This window comes from Pogona vitticeps, chromosome 5 (genome assembly GCF_051106095.1).
Source record: "Pogona vitticeps strain Pit_001003342236 chromosome 5, PviZW2.1, whole genome shotgun sequence".
In the NCBI taxonomy this organism is placed as follows: domain Eukaryota; kingdom Metazoa; phylum Chordata; class Lepidosauria; order Squamata; family Agamidae; genus Pogona; species Pogona vitticeps.
Window position 1 is genome coordinate 45916458 of NC_135787.1, and position 22362 is coordinate 45938819.

The 22362-nt window shown below is 38.8% G+C and overlaps 1 protein-coding gene and 1 long non-coding RNA gene across 9 annotated transcripts in view; one reads left to right on the forward strand and one right to left on the reverse strand.

Moving 5' to 3' along the window:
* The window catches only part of TMEM131L (transmembrane 131 like), an 83996-nt gene that overhangs the window by 56072 nt on the left and 5562 nt on the right, over positions 1–22362 (forward strand). For all 8 annotated transcript variants that reach the window (XM_078394788.1, XM_078394787.1, XM_078394786.1 and 5 more), the window contains 14 exons: positions 922–1092; positions 1725–1794; positions 3230–3347; positions 5488–5626; positions 6882–6991; positions 7820–7895; positions 9804–9946; positions 12257–12399; positions 13030–13216; positions 15590–15775; positions 17148–17297; positions 17876–18492; positions 19990–20144; positions 21320–21444. In XM_078394788.1, coding sequence (XP_078250914.1) covers positions 922–1092; positions 1725–1794; positions 3230–3347; positions 5488–5626; positions 6882–6991; positions 7820–7895; positions 9804–9946; positions 12257–12399; positions 13030–13216; positions 15590–15775; positions 17148–17297; positions 17876–18492; positions 19990–20144; positions 21320–21444 — 2390 coding nt within the window. The remainder of the gene's footprint in view (positions 1–921; positions 1093–1724; positions 1795–3229; positions 3348–5487; positions 5627–6881; positions 6992–7819; positions 7896–9803; positions 9947–12256; positions 12400–13029; positions 13217–15589; positions 15776–17147; positions 17298–17875; positions 18493–19989; positions 20145–21319; positions 21445–22362) is intronic.
* The window catches only part of LOC144589642 (uncharacterized), a 30849-nt gene continuing 13013 nt past the window's right edge, over positions 4527–22362 (reverse strand). Inside the window, exons 2-3 of the long non-coding RNA XR_013545889.1 lie at positions 7893–7960; positions 4527–4646 (exon numbers count right to left, since the gene is read on the reverse strand). This is a non-coding gene — a long non-coding RNA (uncharacterized LOC144589642). The remainder of the gene's footprint in view (positions 4647–7892; positions 7961–22362) is intronic.

Genomic DNA, 22362 nt, shown 5'->3' on the forward strand with positions numbered 1-22362 from the left:
TTGAAAGCATGCAAATGCAAGTAGATAAATAGGTACCACATCGGTGGGAAGGTAAAATGGCGTTCCCTAGTCAAGCTTGCGACGTGGCAATGGGAACTGTCTTCGGACAAGCGCTGCCTCTACGGCTTGAAAACGGGATGAGCACTGCCCCCTAGAGTCGGACACGACTGGACAAAAAACGTCAAGGGGAACCTTTACCTTTACTAAATGACATCTTACAAAGAATAGTTAAATTTTGTGACCAACGTACACTGTAAATATGTGCAAGGGATTGCATTTGTACTGATTTTGAGACGAGAGAGTTAAAAGCCCAATCCTGATAAGTGAAAGGATTGATTAATTTCCCATTCCAGTTGCAGCTTCAGAAATGTTTCAAGGCATTGTCTATACATTTTCAGGTGCTTGCCCACAAGCATTTGAGAATATTTAGATGCTAAATTTTGCAGGCATAATCAGATTCATGCATTTTATGCACGGTAAGAACAGAACCGAAGAACGTACGTAGCCTTTCCCTTTTTTTTAAATAGAAAGATGTACGCACATAATTAGCATTTGAACTAGCCCTTCCCAGTGGACACTATCAAATGTTTGTAGTAAATCTGTGAGCAAAGCTTTTTTGTGATTGAAGATGGCAAAAGATGGGAAGCAAAGGTTTCTTGTGTGCAGAGCTGTGGGAAAGGATGAAGCCATCCAAAAATGATCTCTCCGGCACCACTTTTTATACTGCTTTTTAAAAATTGTGTTAGTCTTGTCTGTACTCTGGCATCTGAACTCTTGGGATATTAAAAATGAAAGACAGAAACTAAAGTAATGTTTGCACATATATGCAGTTGTACCATATATGCAGTCAGTTTGAGCTGATATTTTTACCATTAAAAATTGAAATTTGTAATTTAAAATTAAAAATATTTTTACCATTAGGTTATGAACTTCACGGATCCTTTAACTCTACCTCCAGGCTGTTGGAATGCATTTTCCTTGAAACTTCACACCCAAGCATCTGTAACAAGTTTATTATCCAATGTTTTTGTGAGCACAAATGTTGGAGTAATATTTGAAATACCACTACAGATTTATTCTGTTTTGTCCCAGGTACTGAATTGTGCATATAATTTGTTGAACAGTGTTATTACACTTATTTGTGTTACCACTTATAGAAGATATTTGATTTTTAGAAAGGTTTTATCCATACAATTTAAAAGTGGAAGAATTTCTTCCAATATATTGAGTATTAATTTATGCAGACTTAAAGAAGCCTGTCATCTTTCTTCTAAATCTATTTTGCATTATATTTTAGTATGAATAGGGTGCAAAGATAAACCTGAGTTTGGACCAATATTAATCTGATTCTTAGAAGTCGGCATAAAACAAGGTAGCTGTCCATAAGTTTAAAAATCCAAATCAAAATGGGCAAGTAGTTATATTAGGATGTGTTTAAAACATGTTTAAGAAGTGGTACATGACGTCATACAGTTATTACATCTCAATTCTCATGCTTCTGTTCCTAGTAGAAATGCTATGAACAGAAGAAACAAAGTAGTCACTTTTTTAAAAAATCACTATGTAATATGAAGAGTAACTTGAAATTTTTATTTTCTCTGATTATTTCAGGGGATGGAGAGCAGCCATAGAGATGCTTTTAGCATACTTGTTTATATTTAGATTCCTTTTAAAAAATGAGCACGGAGTGCCAGATTCACAATGTTTTAATTAATGTTTTTCAGCAGAGAGATGTTCATTTTGAAGCTATAGCACATCATGACATATACTGTTCCTTGAGAATGTCGCATGCAGGTAAGAAAAGTGGGTCTTTCCTTATGTTATTGTAACAGATAACATTTAAGAACAGAGAGGACTATATCTTTAGTAAATGTTCATTTTTCTGAGTGTTCAGCTTATTCAGCAACTTTTTGTCTATGCCATAATGAGCAGTTTACAGTATAGACTTAGAGACAGGCACTTACTGTGGTTCAGTGCTTTGGCACATGTCGGAAGATCGGGCCCACAGGTGCTGCATGGGTGCTGTGGATTCTGCACCCACCTCCTTGCAGGGGCCCACTCAGAGGGGAGGCCAGGGCAGGGAAAACGGATGCTGATTCCAACAGAGTACCCGCAAGAGAAGGGCAGGCATTGAATCTAGGGCGTCCACACAAAGCCTTTGGGCCCAGTCCACTGAACCGTACCGAACCATGTTAAGTGCCCATCTCTAGTATAGTCTGCAGGAGCAAACTTTGGTAGGCCTGGAGGCCAGTTTTCTACCCTGCACCTGTTGCACTAGGCCAGGAGATTAAAAGCTACAGGCCTCCAGAAGTGGAAATAACCATAAAAGTGGGAGGGGGGTTGCACTGGCTGGCTGGCAAGATACAAATGTATCCGTGGGGGTGGGTGCACATAACTTATAGGCTGCTCTTTACCCAGAAAGGCTTCTATCAAAAACAAAAAAGACCGGGAGCCAGGAAATGGTGCAGCTATTAGGAAAAAGAGCAGGAAGGCATATTTTAACAGACTTAGGAGGATGTGGTTTTGTACATAAATAGCAACAGCTATTTGTTAGTACAAACAAGTCTTTTGAACAGCCAGTCTGGTTTTGAGTGTGTTTTTCTGCCTTCTTAAAATTAGGTTACCGTATTTGCTGGCGTACAAGACAACTTTTTTGGCCCAAAAAACATGCTTCCAAGTTGGGGGGGGGGGTCGTCTTGTACGCCGGGTGCACTTCATTTGGGCCAGGAAGGAGCCGCCGCCGCCGTTGAGCAAGTGATGCAGGGCCGCGCTGGCCGGGGAGGAAGGCAGGCAGACAGGCAGGCAGTCGGTCTGGATGGAGGGGGGGAAGCAGAGCCAGCCATGCCTGTGCGGCCAGAGCCCACCGCCGGGCTGCCCGCTGCCCCACACCACTGAGCCAGTTGCGCGCTCGCTCGCTCGCCCACCACCCACCCGCTTCCCCTCTTCCTCCTCCTGCCACCACCCACCCAGCCTCTTCCCCTCTTCCTCGCCCTACTCCCCACCAGCCATGAACTTCCAGGGCGGGCCTGGGCAGAGCCCCGGGCAGCCGGCGCCGCAGCAGAGCCGTCCACTCTATATTTTGAGTGGAAATGTTGGGGGGTCGTCTTATACGGCCAGTCGCCTTGTACGCCGGCAAATACGATAATTGAGATGGCAACCCAAGTAAAGTTCACTGAAAATAATATTATTTATCAATAGAATTCAATAAATACAATTATTATCATTTTAGCAAACCTTCTTTGGGAAAAGAGCCTTTCTTTGGACAGTTCTACATGGAGTGTGGATTCTGAAATTGCCTACGAACTCTATGAAAAATGGCAAAAAATTAAACACAGTGAAATTTGCAGGTGTGTAGAAGATACACTATTCTTGATTTTGGCAACAGAGATCTGGTTTTGTCTATTGTAGGATCTAAATGGGTTTATGGTTTTCTGTAGTTAAAACTAACTGGGACTTAAGCTGGTTAGTTCTGTATTGCATTAAGGAGGAGTATGAAGTAATACTTGCAGTTCTTGAACTGCATCAAAGGAGAAAGGGTGGCCCATATAATTGTCTGCTTCCTTCTTCCTGACCCTTGAGTCTACAAACTATATTAGTGTGTGTTTCTTCCTTAAGGCATATTTGACCTCTGCGTATTGCTCCACTCCTCCTGCTAGATTTTAAATATGGTACAGATTTACATTGACCAGGACTAGCTCTAGGGTTTGCTGGGGATTGCTTTGACGAAGTGCCTGCCAGTAGGTCCTGTCAGTGAAGCTTTTGACGTTTCTTATATTTACATTGTCGCCGCCCAGAAGCCACTGGTAATGGTGCAGCTAAAAAATATTGTAAATAAATAAATAAAATAAATAGTGTTGCATTGTATTGAGACATAATTTGGATTTGTTAGGCCTCTTATGAAACACCTCTCTGTGTTAAAATACTCTCAATAATTAAATGAATACTTAGGCTGGTTCCCCTTCTTCCCAGACTGTTTTCTGTCTTCAACCTTGATTCCTTTGCAGATTACACACAACATGGAATTTGCCTTCTTTACAGCAGCCGCACACTGGGATCACATTTTCATAGATCCATAACAACCTGAAAGTCCTTTGTTTTGTCAAATTTGTTTTGTCCTAGTGTGCATCACTTTACATTTTCTTACTCTGAAGCTTGCTTGCCATTTTAATATCTACAGTATTTCACTACTGTTGATGGATCTTTTTGGAGGTTCTTTGACATTTATTTTTGTTGTAGCTTTCCCAATAATTTGATGGCATCAATAAATTGAAGGCTTATTTAGAGGGAGCAAAGCTTTGTTAAAAGTACCTGATAGAGCACAGATCATTTTAGTATTTTTACTGTTGTCCAGGCAGTCTGAGGCATCATCTGACATAATCATTGCTTTCCACCCCACCCTGAACTTCCATGCCTATTCATTTTTTCTAGGAAAGTGCTTTTTTGTATCAGGCCTTGTTTGTGCTGGCTGGATAGCTCAGTAGTTTGAGTACCTGGCTGCAGAGCCAGAGTTTGAGAGTTCGATTCCTCACTGTACCTCCTGCAGGTAGAGCCATCCTGCGTAGCCTTGGGCAAGGTGCACAGTCCCAGGAAGTCCCCTGAAGAAGTGAATTGTAAACCGCTTCTGTGTATTCTCTGCCTTGAAAATCCTGGTGGGTTAAGGGTTGCCATAAGTCAGAATCAACTTGACAGCACACAATACATTCATACATTGAAACTTAGTGTTCCATCATGTCCTAGAGAGTTACTTCCTACATCAGAGGCTCCCCTTTGGAAGCCTATACATATGTCTTAAATAAAGAAAAAAAATGTTCAGACTGCATCAGAGAAATGGCCTATGGTGGATTTACTGTATAGGGAATTATATCTCCAAATAGCATTTCTGAAAGGCCTGATTTACGTTAGTGCAGTGCATACATGAATGCTGGTAAGCCCAGTCTCCAGACCAGTGGTGTTTGTTTCAGAAATTCTGCCTGTTTGAATAAACCCTTAATCATTTCACTGGTGCTCATCTGTGGGTCCAGATCATGTATGAGTGAGCTAAAAAGCACTGATCTCACTAGAGACCCTTGGTTGTGATTATCCAAGTATTTCTGGGTAATAAAACCAGTGGGTTATTTAAAGTCACCTGGGGTAGGGGTGGGATTTACCCTTGAACAACAAAGCTATAAAAAGATTCTAAAGTTTTAACAGCAATGATAATAATAATAATATTTCAATAACCTGAATCATTGCATTAATGTCCTTTAAGAGTAATGATAACTCAGCAACAATTTGTGATAGCAAAAGACTTAAAAGATTTTTAATATAAAGTTGTGTTTTAAGCAGGAGATTTTTTTTTAAAAAAAGAATGAGAATCAAAGTAAACATTTTAATTTTTTTTCCAAATAGAGGATATAATTACTGGACACTTTAACATTTTTCATAGGAGATTGCCTATCAAAATATACTTCAGTTTTAGAATAATTTCTGTTCTCATTAACTCAACAGGAGAAATCTTGGGGAAATTATTCAAACTTCTCATCAGAAGAATCCTGAAGAAGAGTCACTTGCACTGTCCTTCCCCCACTTGGTTACAGAATTTGGTCTTACTTTGAACTTCAGTGCAGCTGCACCATTGAATAGCATGGTGAGGTCATATTTTGACTGGATGCATTATTAAATATATTTTTGGGTTAAGAATTCTTCATGGTCTTCAACTTCTATTTTATTTTGAAGATGGAAGGTTAATGTTTATACTACATAGAAATGTAGGAGAAAGATCACAACCACACGTCTATTAAATAACAACTGAAGAATTAAACTGAGATCAGTAATCATTGGGGTGTGCTCTTCTATATTTATTTATTAAATTTATATCCCGCCCTTTTAGACTACGTCTGCTCTGAGCGGCTTACAATAGGAATATGATAAAACAATGAAAAACAACAATTTAAATCAGTAATATTAGTATTCAAGATGGAAATAGTATAGACGGAAATTAACATAGAAAAGTAAAAATCAAGTATTGACAGGAGGGAAGGTCTGCCTAAAGAGCCAGGTCTTAAGTTGGCTCTTAAAAACACCCAGCGAGCGTGCCAGGCAGATTCTAACGGGAGACTGTTCCAGAGTTGATTTATGGACTTCAGTTCGCAGAATTTCAGGAATTACAGCCCAGAAACCCAAATCATCAGTTTCAGCTGCCACAGGGGATGAATTTTATGGGATTTACCTCCACCATTGAACTCATTTGGCTTTCCTGTTTCCCATTAGTAATTTGTTTTCTTTTTTAAAAGAAAAGGAAGCTGTTGCAGTGCTTCCTAGGAATTTTAGTCTTACTTCCCATTAAGCTCTATAGAAGGCACCTCACCAAGAACTATGACTCTCAAGCAGCAGGTGTAGCAGCTTCCTTTTAAAAAATAAAATAAAGAAAGCCAACAAGAAGAAGCAACAGGAAACAAGAATTCTGGAAAATCACACACAAGCCCTCTTTGGAGGAGGGGGGAGGGGCTAAAGGTGTGTCAATTTGTATTTCTGCCCTTCAATTCACACAATTCTTGGAGAATGCTGGGAACTGAATTCCAAAACACAAAAGAGCACACACATATACACACAAACATCTAATCTTTATATGTGATAGCTGTGGATATGCAGAGGCTCATACAAATGCATAACTTGTTGAAATTTCTTTTCTCGTGTGTTACATTCAGAATTGTTGGAAGAAAAATCATTATATCATTTGTAAGCATTTCAGAAAAATGTTAAAGCATTCGTAACATTTCAGAGCAGCACAAATACTGGAGTACTTTAAAATGTGTGTATCAAAAACAGCACATTGTGGGTCTGGGAAGAGATTGAATTATAAAGGATGGTGTTTTAATGTTGCTTTGTTTTATCTTACTTAGGTGAAATACTTTACCTTAAAAAATCCTTCATCTTTCCCAGTGATGTTGCAAGTCTTGCCACTGTCTTTCTATCCTGATCCTAGAGCTCCATTGGCTTTGCTCAGCAAATGGTAATGAATACAACTATGAATACCACTTTTCCTTTATAATCTATAGTCCCTTTCAGAGGTTCCGCCCACATGTACTGCATAAGTGCAGGAAGGAGGGAAGTGTGATCGCACCTCCCAATCCCAGCCTCTGTAGGCTTAGCAGAAGATTAACTTTTGTATGTAGTGCATAGATCAGTAAGCAGAAGGTCTTTGGCTTCATTAAGAAATATATATTTGCTGATTCCATATGACAACCCACTCACAATAACTGCTAGTGGTATACAGATTTCAGAGGTGAGGGCTGAAGTGTGTGATCCTGCTGCCTCTATCCCTACAGTTGGTTCTCCTCACCAGTTACTAATGTGTCCTCCTAATTCCATCAGCCTCAAAACAGGGGCCACGGTGAGAGTTGGAGCCTGAGGTCACAGTCTTATCCAAATGCTTCCATATATTCACTTAGCACATGGAGGGAATATGTGAAAATGGCTTTCACTGTTTCCTCTAAAACTTCTTTAAATGTAAAGGAAAAAGATTGAGCTGTTTGACTGCTTTAGCATCTCTATGTCAGTTAAAAACGTGTCATCTTTTATCGGCTCCTCTGTGGACTTTTCCCTACACACGTGGAGATTTGAGTGACTTCTGGGTAGAGTGAGGATGTGGGACAAGAGTTTATTTGTGGCCCTACCTCCCCATCACTTATTTACCTTTCCAGGCATATGTGTGAATAAGGCTATTATGGGTAATGCACATTTATTAGAACTGTAAAATCAGCGCATTTTCAAACCTGGCTGCATTCAGTATAATTCTTTAGTATTTTTATACATCACATTTTTGTCTTGGATTGTATAGGTTTGATGTGAATGTACAGTCTATTAATTTTACAACCACTGAATTCAGGTTGACAGAAGAAAATTTTACTCACAAGGTAAGCCATGACTTTTGTTGGTCTCATGGATGTTTGTGTCTCTAAGGAATGGAACTTCAGAGTACCTGTAAATTGAATAAAATGAAAATGAAAATTTTAAAAAGATAACGTTCTCTGGCAACTTAATTTTGCCTTCAGTTTGTGGTTTATGCAGAAATAGGTTTAAGCATGAAAGGAATTGGCAGTTTTTACAGAATCTGTATTTTGGCCTTTGGATTTCATAATGGTTAAATGAAAAGCAGACTTGGAACCCTTAAGAGTTTCCAAAATACTGACGAAATTTACTGAAAGAATTTGGGGGTGGGAACCATCACAGAAATCTAGCTCTTAAATCTTTTATGTTTTGCTCTCCAGACTATGTTTATTGGACATTAGCATACAGAAGCCCTCTCCAGGCCTTCAGTTCTGTGATCAGGTAGAAAGAGCCAGGACATGCATTCCAACCCTGCCTCCATTTCTGACATCCCAGTAGATGCTGCCACAGGTCTGAAAAGGAGCTGTAACTGCATTCAGCTGGACAAAGTTGGTGAGATCTATGAAATTAGAAGCCCTGCCTTATCAGAGTTTTCAGCTATGTGGAATGGTGGAAACATTCTCAGCTGAATGCAGTTACTTTGTGGATGTGTCCAACAATGTAGGGTGGTTGGGAATGGAGTGGAGGCCAGACATGTACCCCTTGCTCCCTTTAATGCTTACAGAAACCAACCCTTGAATAGGGCTAGAGGGCTGAGAATTCCAACAAAAGATGCCATATCTGATTGGAGCATGGCTTTGTTTTCCCTCATCCCCAGGACTGGAAACTGCAGTACCTCGATGTTGGTTCTATTTTTCAGTGCCATTATCCATCCCAAACAGCCACAGAAAACATAGATCTTCTCCAGTTGTGACTTACTTCAGTAACTTGCAGTTAGAATAGGCCACTTTGAATCAATGAAACTGAGCAGTTGATTCACCAAATTTCCAATAATTCAATGAGTCTGCTTTAGTGGGATTTACTATTCTAAGCAACAGGATGTCCGCCATTAAAAATATCAAATACTGTACAGTGATAAAAACAGTACATAGTAAAACTAAGATAAAGTATTATCAAAGGCTGAAAAGTACTGCAGCATAATAAACCAGCAGCAAGACAGGAAATTTCTGCCTCTGAACATACTTGATCTTATTTAAATTCAGAAGCTGGACAGGGTAAAAACTGGTTATTAGTTGGATGGGGCTCCAATGGCAATTTCCAGTGGGTTTCAGGTAGAGCTAGGAAACTATTTTCCTGCAGTTCTGGAGAGCCATTGCCAGTACTGGTCTAAGTAGACCAATGGACCAACTAAATATAAGGCAGATTCCTATGCTGCTAAAGTTTAGAAGTGCTGTGAACAGTCTTAAAATATCTGGAATAACAAAAATGTCTTCATCTAGCAACAAAAAGAGGCTGGGTAAGTGCTAGGTAAGGATCTAGGAGGATAATCTACGAATGAATATTCCACATTCATCCACCATTGATAGTATAACCTAAACTTTAGGCTGTGTCATTTTCATAATGGAAGTGATAATTCAGGAAAGTTTTGTACTTGATTTGTTTCTGTCCTACACTAACAGATTAGGGAATCAACCTCAGTTGATAGATGTAGTGGTCAGAAGACTAAGCCTTACTGAAATCTCCTTTAAATATAATAAAAATAGTTCTTCCTAAATTAAGAGTCTGTGAAAAAGGCATTTTCCTTGTAATAGAATTATGCAGTGTTAGATGTATTGTTTCACTGGGAATTCTAGTTGTTTTTCTCTTGGTGCATTAAAAAAGAGGACAAATGCCTCTTGCAAAGCAGTTTAATTGATAATGTTGAATTATTTTTCTTTTGTTCAAGATGGATATTGTAGTAATCCTGTTGTTTTGCTTTTATTGTGGTTTTCCAGTATGAACTGCGGGAGGATCATGATTACATCAAATCTAGTTCTGAGGTCCTTCATTTAGAATTGCAGCCCTTAGAAACTAAGAGAATTGGTGTTGTCTTTACACCTCTTGATTACAAAAGAGTAACTTCTCTTATATTGGTCAGGTAGGTCTTCTTAGCATTTTTGTGGATCTTACAAATGTTTGTTTTAGATTTCAGTTTAGGCATATCATGTTCACTTCTAAAACTCTGTGCAAAATGCAAACCATCAGGAGTGGACCTGCTTCAAGGCCCAGTGAGAGGGTTGCTTCTGGGAGTAGCAAATGTACTGTTCTCTCCCTGCTGTGGCTGCTGCTGCCCAAGAAGGACTGAGCTATTTGGGAAAGCTTCAGCAATGAGCAACACTCCAGAACTGGCAAATTTTTGAATGCAGTAGGGGAGATGTGAGCTGGAAAATTGCTTGTGCTTGAGCACAGATTATTTCTAAGGTCAATCATTCCATATTGTCTTAGTTTCAGGACATTCAGAGTCAGAAATTCAAACAGATAATCTTCTCTAGTTAGAGCTGTTTTCCATGTCACCCACTACTGCGTCCTTGCTTCCTTCTTCTCTTATGACAGCACTGCAGGACAGACAGTGCTGTTTTCATTATTCTCCCTTCTTCCCATATTGGGGAGGTCGCCAAGGTGCTTCTGCCACCCACAAGATGGTAATTAGGTACATGCCTCTCAGACATGGCGTGGTGTCTGGGTGGATGCACTGTTGCATGTAATAGCAGTATGTGTTGGGGAGATGTCATGCATGGTTGTGATGAGTCAGACATGATGTGAGATGTTAGTGCTTTGCTTCCCATCTCAGGCTGTAGGACACCTTGGGCCTACCCTGCCTTGCATGTAAAATGTTTTGGTATGTATGTGCCTCACCGAAAACACATAATATCCAATAGGAAAGGTGGTTTTAAAAAGATAAACAGACATGTAGGAGCATAGAAGTCAATATCTGAGTTATGAAAAATACTTCATAGGGAGGGACCAAGAATATTCTGGGCCCTTTAGCTGAGTTGAAATTTGTTCTTTCTACCCTGCAAGTGTATGCTCTTCTGGGCCTACAAAATACAGTAAGTTATAATTCAAACCTCCAAACATTTAGTACTTCATATATGACATTGGCCAGCAGAGAGTTTCTCAGTGTTGCTAAAACAAGTCTACAGAGGCATTTTTGATCACTCACTTTTTTTCTTTATCCTGAAATGCTTTATTTTTTTTAATTTAATTCCAGCTTAATCACAGCTACATCTTTTTGTCTTTTTAATGGCTGCATCAGCAGCAATGTAAAGTTTCTCTGTTGATCTTTTTTCTAGTCTGTCTTAGTGGAAAAAGCAACCCCATTTGAATCATAAAATATCAGCTATGTAAGGATATTAAACGTTAAACTACACATTATTATTCTTGCATAGTTCTCACCTTGAGTTCATCATCATCACCATCATTTTATAAGCTGCAGCATGCACTGTCTGAATCACATTGGTACCCTGAAGTAGGAAGAGGGGTATAGTGGCTTTAACCTTTTGGGGCCAATTCTGACTTGGATTGCACTTTTCCCTTGCCCATATTTTCACTAATATTAAAGAAGGATATGCTCAAAGGAAGGGATCTGACTTGGATCAAACCAGTAACAGGGGACAAAGGGTTCAGACCGCATAACCCTATTCTAGGTATGAATCTGGGCCAATTATGAGGAAACAGACTTACACATAAGACTTGCTTGCTATGCAGGGAAGGTAACACTCAGTCTAAGGTAGGCATCATGAACAGAAGGCTTTTGTAAGGCAAAGCAGACTACTAGGGGTTAGGTTTTGCCATGTTTGGTAGAATTAGGCTTTTCTCTATCTACGACTGCTTTAGTCACGGTATTGGCAACTGAAACCCTTGGACTATGTATGATATACTAAGCAACAGCTTTTTTTCTCTGTCTGGTTGCCAGTCCAGCTACAAGAGGATGGCATAGGACTTCTCACTCCTGGTTCCCCAGACACTCTTGGACTAACACTTCACCCCTAGCTGTGCTGGCCAGGGTTTCTGGGAGTTCTAGTCTAAGAACATCTGAGGGCCCAAGGTTGAGAACCACTGATATAGAGTGAATGTTTATAGGACTTTGTAATAATCCATTGGTTGAATCGGAAGAAATACATGGCCTCCCCTTTCTATTCTCTCATCGGAGTCACTTCTCATTAAAATAATTGATATGGATGGTCCAACAGTTGTCTTCCAGACTTCCATAAAGCTTTGATTTGTTGTATATAAAGAGTAGAAATTATCTTCAACCACAGAAATTGGGTTTGGTCTCAGTAAGGTGCCAAGAGTGGATTGTTTTTCTAGGGGATACATGTATCTTGTGCTATTGACTGAGATGGCAGGAAGGTCATTTTCATTTCATTTCCTTACATTCAATTGTAAAACTCTTTGTTTTTTACAGGAATAATCTGACTGTTCTGGATGTGGTTTACGTTGAAGGTATTGGAGCCAGAGAACTTTTGAAAGTGGGTGGAAGATTGCCAGGAGCAGGAGGATCCCTTCGATTTAAGGTGCCAGAGTCAACCCTCATGGACTGCAGGCGACGTGAGTGACAATCTGCCTGGCAGGGGAGGGGCAGTGTGCATGGTTAGAAGAAAAGACATGTACATCAATGTGCAGAATTGCACATTTATTTTCTGCTTCATATATGTAATGCACTCTGACCTTCATCATGTGATGGGGCAGATAAATAAAAACAGAAACATGAAGATCCCAAAGGCCCCTGAAAAAGGAAAGCTTCCACTCGGCACAAAATAAAACAAAATATCTCAGATTGCAGATAACTGGAGTTTGAGCGGAAAGAAATTGCATGGGTAGAAAATGTGAGGGTACTGCTATCAAAAAAGCTCCCTAATAAACTGCAAATATTGCAACCTATGTTTTAAATTCAGGCAGGTTTATATGAGGAAGGATGTTCCCCATATAATATCTCATTCATGTGTATTTTGTCACATACAGCTGTCATTGATGCTGTGAATGCTTGAGGTAAAATATGTATGTCGTTTGTACACTGATGGTGTACATTGGTGCATACATTTTCTACACCATGCAGAGGAAATGTTGCATATGAAGTGGTATTACAAATCATCATCTTGCCCTCTCTTTCTCACTCTCTCAAGGTGCTTTGGAATGACTACTGTAAAAATAACTAAATGTTGATTTTGTTTCCTTCAGAACTGAAAGATGGCAAGCAAATTTTATCTATCACAAAAAACTTCAAAGTTGAAAATATTGGACATCTTCCTATCACGATAAACTCTATGAAGATTAATGGGTACAACTGCCAAGGATATGGGTTTGAAGTACTTGATTGTCAGGGATTTTTTCTGGCACAAAATTCTTCACGGGAGATTAGCATTGTGTAAGCATATGCTTCTTTCTATTGATAAAACAAAAACAAAAACCCTTATTTTAAAACTGTGTTTATCTTCTTAACAGGAAGGATAATAGTTGCTTTAAATATGTTTATATGTTATGTAACCACAATAGTAATTTCCATTTTTTTTCCTACTAAAGAATCTTTACATTCATAAGATATATTTTCTATGACTGCTTTAAAGTATTCTGTAGTGCACTATATAGTATGTTTAAGGTAACTTGAAAAAGTCCTTTGTCAAGGGATTTGACTTGCTAGCTGCACATTTATGGCATTTTGGACAATGCTTATTTTAATCAGAGTCATACAATCTAAGGTTATCAGGAATATAACTCTGGGAGGGCAGTTATAAAACTGAAAGATGGGGGGAGGGTTTTCTTACTGTTTAGCAAGTTCTAGTTGCATAATTTTAGTTATACAATTTAAAAGTTTGCCACTTGGCTACAAATTTAACTGGGAACATAAGTCTAAATGAACAAAAGATCATTGGCATATTTATACCATCATAAACTCTAGACCAAGACCAAGAAGGGTAGCTGCATTAGACGAGCAGCCTATTGCATCACTCAAATTCCACCTAGGACCCAGATGAGAAGAATCCTTCAGGAAGCTTATAATACTTTTTGTTAGGTAAATCCTCTAACACTTGCAATCTGACACCAACGAGTATTACATCAGATTTTATTATACCTTATAGATGCCCATAGTGCAGGAAAAGTAGCAAAAGAGGTGATTAAGTTATGATCTAAATCCATTTAGTCCCAACCAGAGTAAACTACTGAATGGATAGAGTTTTAGAAGACGTAGCCTTGTTTGTGTCAGGCAAAAACAAAATAAAAAAAATAAAGAAGCCAAACATGTTGTGGCACCTTAAAGACTAACTGCTATATTTTAATGTGAGCTTTCATGGACAAGTCCACTTCCTCAGACGTAAGAATGGGACTGCATGGCATATGTAGTCTGATTCCTTTGCCAAAGACATGCAAAAATAAATTGTGATCCCTATACATTTAAAAATGTATGAGTATTTGCCATAATGAATAAGAGCTTCACGCCTCCTTAAATCAACAGTCATAAAAATAGCAGAACATACAAGGTAACAGATGCGGTTGTAAATAGCCATAGCTGGTGTACATAAATACATAATTAAATATCACTTCATATCCCTCTCTGAACAGTTCAGGTGTGGCCCAATCCAACATTATCAAATTGAGCAGGAAAGAAAATATGTCTTGAAACAGGAATAGAAATATATTGTGTGCAAGGCAGAGCAGACAACCATTGCACAAATGGAACAAAAGGTTTTTCAGAGTCAGTTAACCTTTAGATGCTGCTTGGCAGCCATAATTTTCATTTGCAGTTGCCATGACTCAACTGAATGTTCCTCTCCACCTCCTAACCAGGAAAGAAAAGATTTCCAGTCCTTTTTCAACCCCCCTATACACTCAGAGTTTTTATATTAGCCAAGAATTACTTCTTCTATTGCTGTTTTAAAAACAGCATGGTTTATCAGGCTTCGGGATGGGAAAAGGCAGTTGTAAATTCCCAGGCCTTCCGTTTTGATTTCTCAGGTACTGTCCTTCCCAGTGATCTTCAATAAAGAAGGAATAGGATTTTCTTGATGGTTGCATCTCTCTGTAGTGTTTCACATGTGAACCATGGGGAGCCTAGTGTGAGTAAGCAGTGCAGAAATGGAAAGGGAATGTCCAGGAACAAAACTGAAGCTACTTGTACGCCATGAAACTGCTTGGGATGGAGGAACAAAGACGGTACAGCAAATTGCTGATCCCACAATTTGGCTGTAGCCACAGAGAACAATAGTGTGGTCAGATCTTGTTGAACAGCAATGTAGTCAGAGCTCCTTGCCAAAAAAAAAGGTGTGACTCCTTTGCCATAGGTTCTGTAACATTTAGATATTTTAGGGCTTCTAATAATTTCTTAACAAAATGGAATATATGAAATTCTTTTGCAAGTGAAATGTATAGTTGGACAGTTATGACTGTGAAAGGACAGCTATATAAAGGAGTGGTGCCAGTGTGCTAGAAGTGACATATATGATACTAGCATAAGTTGATAGAATAGAGCAGGAGTCTTGACAAGGGAAAACGAATTCTTAGGGCCAGAACTTCCAGGTGAATATAGTAACAGGAATATTTATTTATTTATTTATTTATTTATTTATTTATTTATTTATTTATTTATTTATTTATTTATTTATTTATTTATTTATTTATTTATTTATTTATTTATTTAATATCCCGCCTATCTGGTCGGTTAAGACCACTCTTAATATAAGAAAAGGAATCAATTAAAAAAAAACCCACTGGCTTTAATTTTTTTTGTCCTGTTTTGCTGCAGGTTTACTCCAGATTTCACTTCTTCTTGGGTTATTCGTGAGTTCACCCTGGTGACTGCTGCTGGTGTTGAGTTCCACTTCACCCTCAATGTGACCCTTCCCCACCATCTTTTACCCCTCTGTGCAGATGTGGTACCAGGACCCAGTTGGGAAGAATCTTTCTGGAGACTTACAGTACTCTTTGTTAGGTACTCCTCTAATTTTCAAAACACTTGCAGTTTGATAGTAGCAGTGAGTTAGGCATCTGGTTGCAGAGCCAGGGTTTGAGAACTCAATTCCCCATTGTGTCTCTAGGGAGAGGAGCTAGTCTGTGTGGCCTTGGGCAAGCTGCACAGACTCAGGATGTCCACAGAAGAAGGAAATGACAAACCACTTCTGAGTACTTTATAGCTAGAAAACTGTGAAAAGGATCTCCATTGGTCAGAATTAGCTGGTTAGATAGTGGTTTAGCTAGTTGGCTGTAGAGCCAGAGGTTGGGCGTTTGATTCCCCACGGAGCCTTCTGGCAGAATAGCCAGCCTGTGTAGTCATGGGCAAACTGCACAGTTCCAGGATGGCCCCAAAATAAGAGAATGGTAAACAATGTCTGTGTACTCTCTTCCTAGAAAATCCTGGAAGGGAGTCACCATAAGTGATAGCACATAATTATGGTTATGTATTATTATTAATATTATATCAGATCAAATCCTAAGCAAAATTTGAATAATTAAATTACATTTTAAGAGAAATGTTCTGTGAAATGTGACTATAGCATTTCTTTCTCAGTTTTCTTTCCCTTACAAAGAGCTCTCTAGTTTATGTGGCACTAATGAATACCCGTGCTATGATTATTTGGTAGTATAGGTGGTGCTGTGAACACTGGTGCTCAGGAATAGAGAGAGATGGTGTGTATGTGTGAATCAATCAGCGGTTTATGCTTTCTGGTTACATTTTGGGGGCATAAGAGTTATACATATATATTTTTATAAGAGTTATACATGGATTTTGAACTACATGGGGGTCTGTTAAAGGGAGAAATGTGTATAATCTACCTTTAAAATCAGAGAGATAGATGCTCTCTAAACAGTCCATTGCTAAGTCACCTAGTTTTGCAACCCAGATGGGTAAAAAGCTAGATGGATAAGATTGGCCCTTAAGCAAAATCTGAGAACCGTGAACAGTCTAGTTTAGTTTAGGATAAGAAGTACACATGTACAAAGAATTGGTGTCCCAGGTACCAGAATCTTATAAAGGACATAGCACTGCTAGAAATAATTGTACCTCTGATATGCCAGGCATTTTATTATCTGGAATCTGTCAGCCTTCACAAAGGGCTTTTAAAAGGGGTATTGAGGGATGGAATTGTGGAAAATTTTATTAATCTACGTGGAGCCAGTCCCTCCTCATACAAATGTTGACTCTAATAATTTTAAGAATGGTCACGTATCACCCACTTAACTGGAAGTTCTTTGTATTGTTGTTGGATGTTTCCTTTAACATACTGAGCATGACTCCAGCTTTATTTTCCTTAAGGAGTACGTGTCTGCTTATTTTTGCTACAAATGTTTTTTCTACTTTGCAGTTTGTCTCTCCTTGGTGTGATTCTTATAGCTTTTCAACAAGCACAGTACATTCTAACAGAATTCATGAAGTCACGGCAGAGGCCAAATCCAAATCCTTCCGCGCTGCAAAACAACAATTCTGTGGATATCATCAGCTCTGAATCTTACAAGTAATGAACCCTTACATGTTTGTGCAAGACTCTTGATGCTTTGATGCTCTGACAGTTATGGTCCTAATTTAGGTAGAACCGCTGAATGAGTGAGATTTGCATAAGTGTTGATTTAGTGTTTGGCAACGAATTCAGTGGTTCCTTCTGGTTGGGACTGGCAGCTGGAATTAGGCTTTTGTGTAACATGGTGTTGGTGCTGTTTAGGTCTTGGAAGTGGTTTGTTAAAAACCCAACAACAGCTCCTAGGAAGTATCATGCAAATATGTAAACTATCCCAGCACCAGAAGCTTGAATTAGATTCATGTTGGTAGGAATGGAGAGAATGCAGTAAAAGACTCAAGGCAAGTAAGCATGAGAGTTCTCATGGAAGCCAGTTTCATCAGTGTACTAGCAAAAAAAGTTAAAAAATCCTGATAACTTTTTTTTTTTAGTTAAAAAGTTAAGTTAGTTTCCAGGGGGGGGGGGGGGAAGCAGTATTTTGACTTTTTTGTGATTTCTGTTTTCATGTCCTTTAAAAAATAATTAATCAACAATGTAATCTTTATGCAATAAATATCTGAACTTTCTTTCAAATCTAGGAGCAGTTGCAAAACCTTTACAGATAATTACAGCTCTTCTGATAAAGGAAAAGGTAAAGGCTCCCCCACTGTGGCCACAGCCACCAGCCGTAGCCAGAACGCTGCAAAGAGGAGTCCAGCAACGTACAGTCATTCTCAGAAGAAACACAAGTGCTCTGTATATTATGGCAAACAAAAATCAAACACCCCAACTAGCAGCACAGTTCTAACTACTGAGGACAAACAGAACCACACAACTGAAAATCAAACTTCAACACCAAAGGAGGACATTTGCACTGTTACTGAAAGCTGGCTCAACCTGAAATATGCAAATAGCATAAATGTGAACATGCAAAAGAATTTAACACACCCAGGGAACTTTCTAGATAAAGACGAAATTGCATTGAAAAATGCAGCACTAGTGAAAAGTCCTTCTTCAGAGTGCAGTTTGAAGGAGGGTCTCCGAACAAATATGTTTCCTAAGGAAACAAATCTTAAGACTTCAGAAAATATAACTGAGCTCAATGAATCTGAGCCATTTCCTTTGAAATCATCAAAGAAACTGTCTGAAAATCGCTTCCTAAGACATTCACCTCAGCAACAATCAGAATTTCAAGAAGCTTCCAGGAAAAATAATGGTAACTTTTTTAATCGAGAGATTGCTTTGAGTAAGCTTACTTATAAGATGTGTGTTCTAGTAATAGAGGATACCACTTGGTGCCTGGATTTGTGCATATGGTAGACCAGGTGAACATTGCTCTGGTCCTAGAAGGTAATCCTGAAGGCCTCCATAAGGCTGCATACTTAGGATCACTTAGCTAGTCACAACCTTTCTGGACACATCAAAGCATAATAGGAAAGAACATATTCTGGTAGTAGAATACTGATAAGACATCATTTGGCTTTATTATTTCAATAACATGTACTGTTGTTTTGATTCATTTCTTTATTTTAAGAGCCTGGATGCCTTTGTCTTAACCAAATACGGCATCACAGGTAAAGCTGCAAAACTGCTGCTTTCTGAAGTCATAATATGTACATTATTTTTTGTTAGTTGTGAAAGTTATGAAAAAAATTTATAAAAGCCATCAAGATTATATCGTGTAAAAGGAAGACTATATATGAAACAGCATGTTAGCCTTAGGACTATGATGTATGATCTAATTTATAAATGATAATAAATTGGATATCCAATATTGATTAGATTAAATAGCCATCAGAATTATTGTAGAGAAAGTGCACTCCCTGAGTACATAATATTGTAGCTGAGACCCATTGATTTCAAAAGATTTGAGATTGGGATACAGATAATGTATCAACAATTCTTCAATTTATATGAATTTTATCTGTACACCAGAGTAAAATGCTAGTGGATTTTATTTTTCCCCCCACCAGTTTCAATGAGTGGATTAGATCCAAATGTTTTCTTCTTTGTCGTTGCTGCTGTTAGAAGTACTCCTTCCAATGGAAAATGGCCTTCTGTCAGAGAAAGACCACTCTCGGGTTCATCTCAGTGGCCAGAATCCTATTGTCAATTTTTTAAGTTGTGTGAGAGAAATCATGTTATGTATTAGCAGCAAATTGCCACTGATTTAATGAAATGCTGGTTATGTTCCTTGGTGCTGTCAGGTATTCATTAATGAGCAGCAACGTGCCATCAATTTATGTGACGTCTGTTATATAATTGTAAATTGGCCATAGAATTCTATTTCTGCTTACTTCTGAAGGTTTATTTGTGTGCTGATTTGCAAATTTTAGGAATTAATTATTGAAGAACAGCATAGTAAAAACTATATGGAACATGTAGTCTGAAAAATAGGTGACATGAGGCCTTAAATTGACATTAGGGTTGTTGCACACAAAAATTAAAAAAAAAAAAGTCTACAAGATTTATCCCATGGCTAGCTTCTAGATTTGATGCTTTGCTTTTTTAAGAGTCAGGGAAGCAAAACTCTGATACTATGTGCTGGTTGAGAAGTGGTCATGGGTTGGATCTGGATTTAGTTGATTTAGTTATGTTTAGTGTAGGCTTTGATTTCAGTTGGTCTCCTGCAAGTATTGACTAAGTCTGGATGCAATACCGAAACCTGTTGCCTGAATTTAGCATGTACTGTACTGTGCTTTTCTGCATTAAGGGAATAGCCAGCAAGTGCCTCTCAGAAGTGAAACAGAAAACTGTGAGAGTTTGAAAAAACAGGTTAATACAAAGCCTTCCACAGAGAAGACAGCAGATAAAGCATCTAAGGAAGAACCACTGTGTTGCAGAAAACAGGAACTGTCTTCTACTGAGGTTTGAACACTACTCCTTTTAATACTTAAATATAGCTTATGTACAGCAATTCCAAATAGAACTCCAGAAAGATGTCTTAAATATGAATTAGAGAGCACAATTTTTTTTTCTTAGAATGCAGACCTATGTTCTGTTCAAGAGTATTAGTTCCATTGAACTCAGTGGAACTTCCTTTGAATTGGTTTGTGTGTGATTATATTTAGTAGCCGGAAGCATATCTGTTATTCCCATTGCTTTAGAATGCTTGGATTTCTCTGTAGCTTTTTACTCTAAAGCTAAAGTAGCTTTTCAGACCTCATTGGCCCTTACTGAAGTACTAATTTTTGTGGACAGAAAAAGAGGGGGGAGTGAAGAAAGGGAGGATTTATATTGGGTGAACTTACAACCAAGCTAGTCATAAATATGACAGATGTTTCTGGTTTCAATCCAGCCAAAACTGTGTAGGCCATTGTTCCCTGGACTTCAGCTCTTTATGCCTCTGTGACATGAAGAAGAAATCAAGAAATATGGAAGGACAGGAGAAAGGAATGTGCTAATGTTGTTCATTCTGTATCAGAAAACTTTTTTACCTGCACAGACTAGTGTAGAAGACCGTTTTTGGATGGTTATTATTTGCTAATAATGCCAATATGTTCCACAACACTTATTTTGAAGCTGTTGATTCAGCTTTAGCATAACTAGCCAAAATTCCATAAAATTCTGGCTTGTTGGAGATCAAGTAAGACAGGATGCCATGGTGGTATGTGTGCTGCCCAGCTGCTCCTCTTGCAAATAGGGATAGCTGAACAAACCATGGATCTTTCATGGTAATTCACCGTTTGTCCTAGAGGAGGAGGTGCAGGCAGATTGTGGCACTCCATTTTTGTTGGACTGCAGATTCCATCATAATTTGCCATTGGTTGTGTTAGCTAAAGCCAATGGAAGTTGCAATCCTGCAACCTCTGAAAGACTATAAATTGCCCACCCCCTTCATTCTGTTTATTTGGCTTGTTGGGGAAGAGATGTGTCAGGTTGGTGAGTCAGAAATCATGATAAAGAAACCATAGAAGATTTACCGATAAGTCAAAGATCAGGCACCTTGCCTCATTCCCAACAGTTCAGTATTCCATGGATTACTGGGATGTTGTTACCACATTCATATGTTGTATTACTAAAGTCCTGCTTTTCTTTTTCAGCAAGAAAATGCTCTCCGGAAAACTGGGTCTCAGGAGAAAAAGGAAGGACATTTAGCAAATACAAGTTACAACAGACATAGGACAAACAGAAAAAATAAGAAGAAGCATATTAATATATCTGTGCGGTATGTAGCACTACCCCTATATATGCAAATTCTTCAAGCTGAAGAACTACAAGATATATACTGTATATGCACCAGTTATATTGGGAGTTGGAGTGGGATCCAGAGTTCACTTCTGTTCAGAATTGTCCTGTCAGTGTAATTAGACTGCAGTTTGGCCAGTTCCCCATTTTCCCCGAAACCCTACTGTTGTCTGCCCCAGGATTCCAGAAAGCCCCCAACCCTCTGTCCTCTTGGACAGGGGAATATGTGGGTCTACAAAGGGAGGGGAATAATGATTAAATCAATCCATCACAATTCTACCACCAGGATTCCTTCAGAGCAGTGGTGCCTCGCTTAATGAGGATAATCGCTGTAGAGCAAAATCCTCGTTAAGCGAAATTTAAAAAGCCCATTGAAACGCATTGAAAACCCTTCAATGTGTTCCAATGGGCTGAAAACTCACAGTCCAGCGAAGATCCTCCATAGGGGTGGCCGTTTTCAGTGCCTGTAAAGCGAGGAATCCATCCTAGAAAATAGCGGGGGGCCATTTTGTATACCAGGCGGTCATTTTGAAACCCAATGATCAGCTGTTTTTAGATCATCGTAATGCAAAAATCGGTTCCCGAGGCAGAGAACCGATCATCGTGAAGACGATTTTTCCCATTTAAACCATTGTTTTGCGATTGCAAAACCTAATCGTCAAGCAATTTCCTCGTTAAGCAAGGCAACCGTTAAGCGAGGCACCACTGTACTTTAAAAATCCTTCCATATGCTTAAAAAACAAAACAAAAAACCCACACAATTTTCTGGTCATAAGAGACAAATTTTCAGTCAAATACATTGTTTTTGTTATTTTTAAAATTGCTTAAAATTTTTATCTTGCCTTTCTCACAAGAAGTTTCAGGTGGGCTGAACAGTATGTGGCAATCTTTGGCGTGC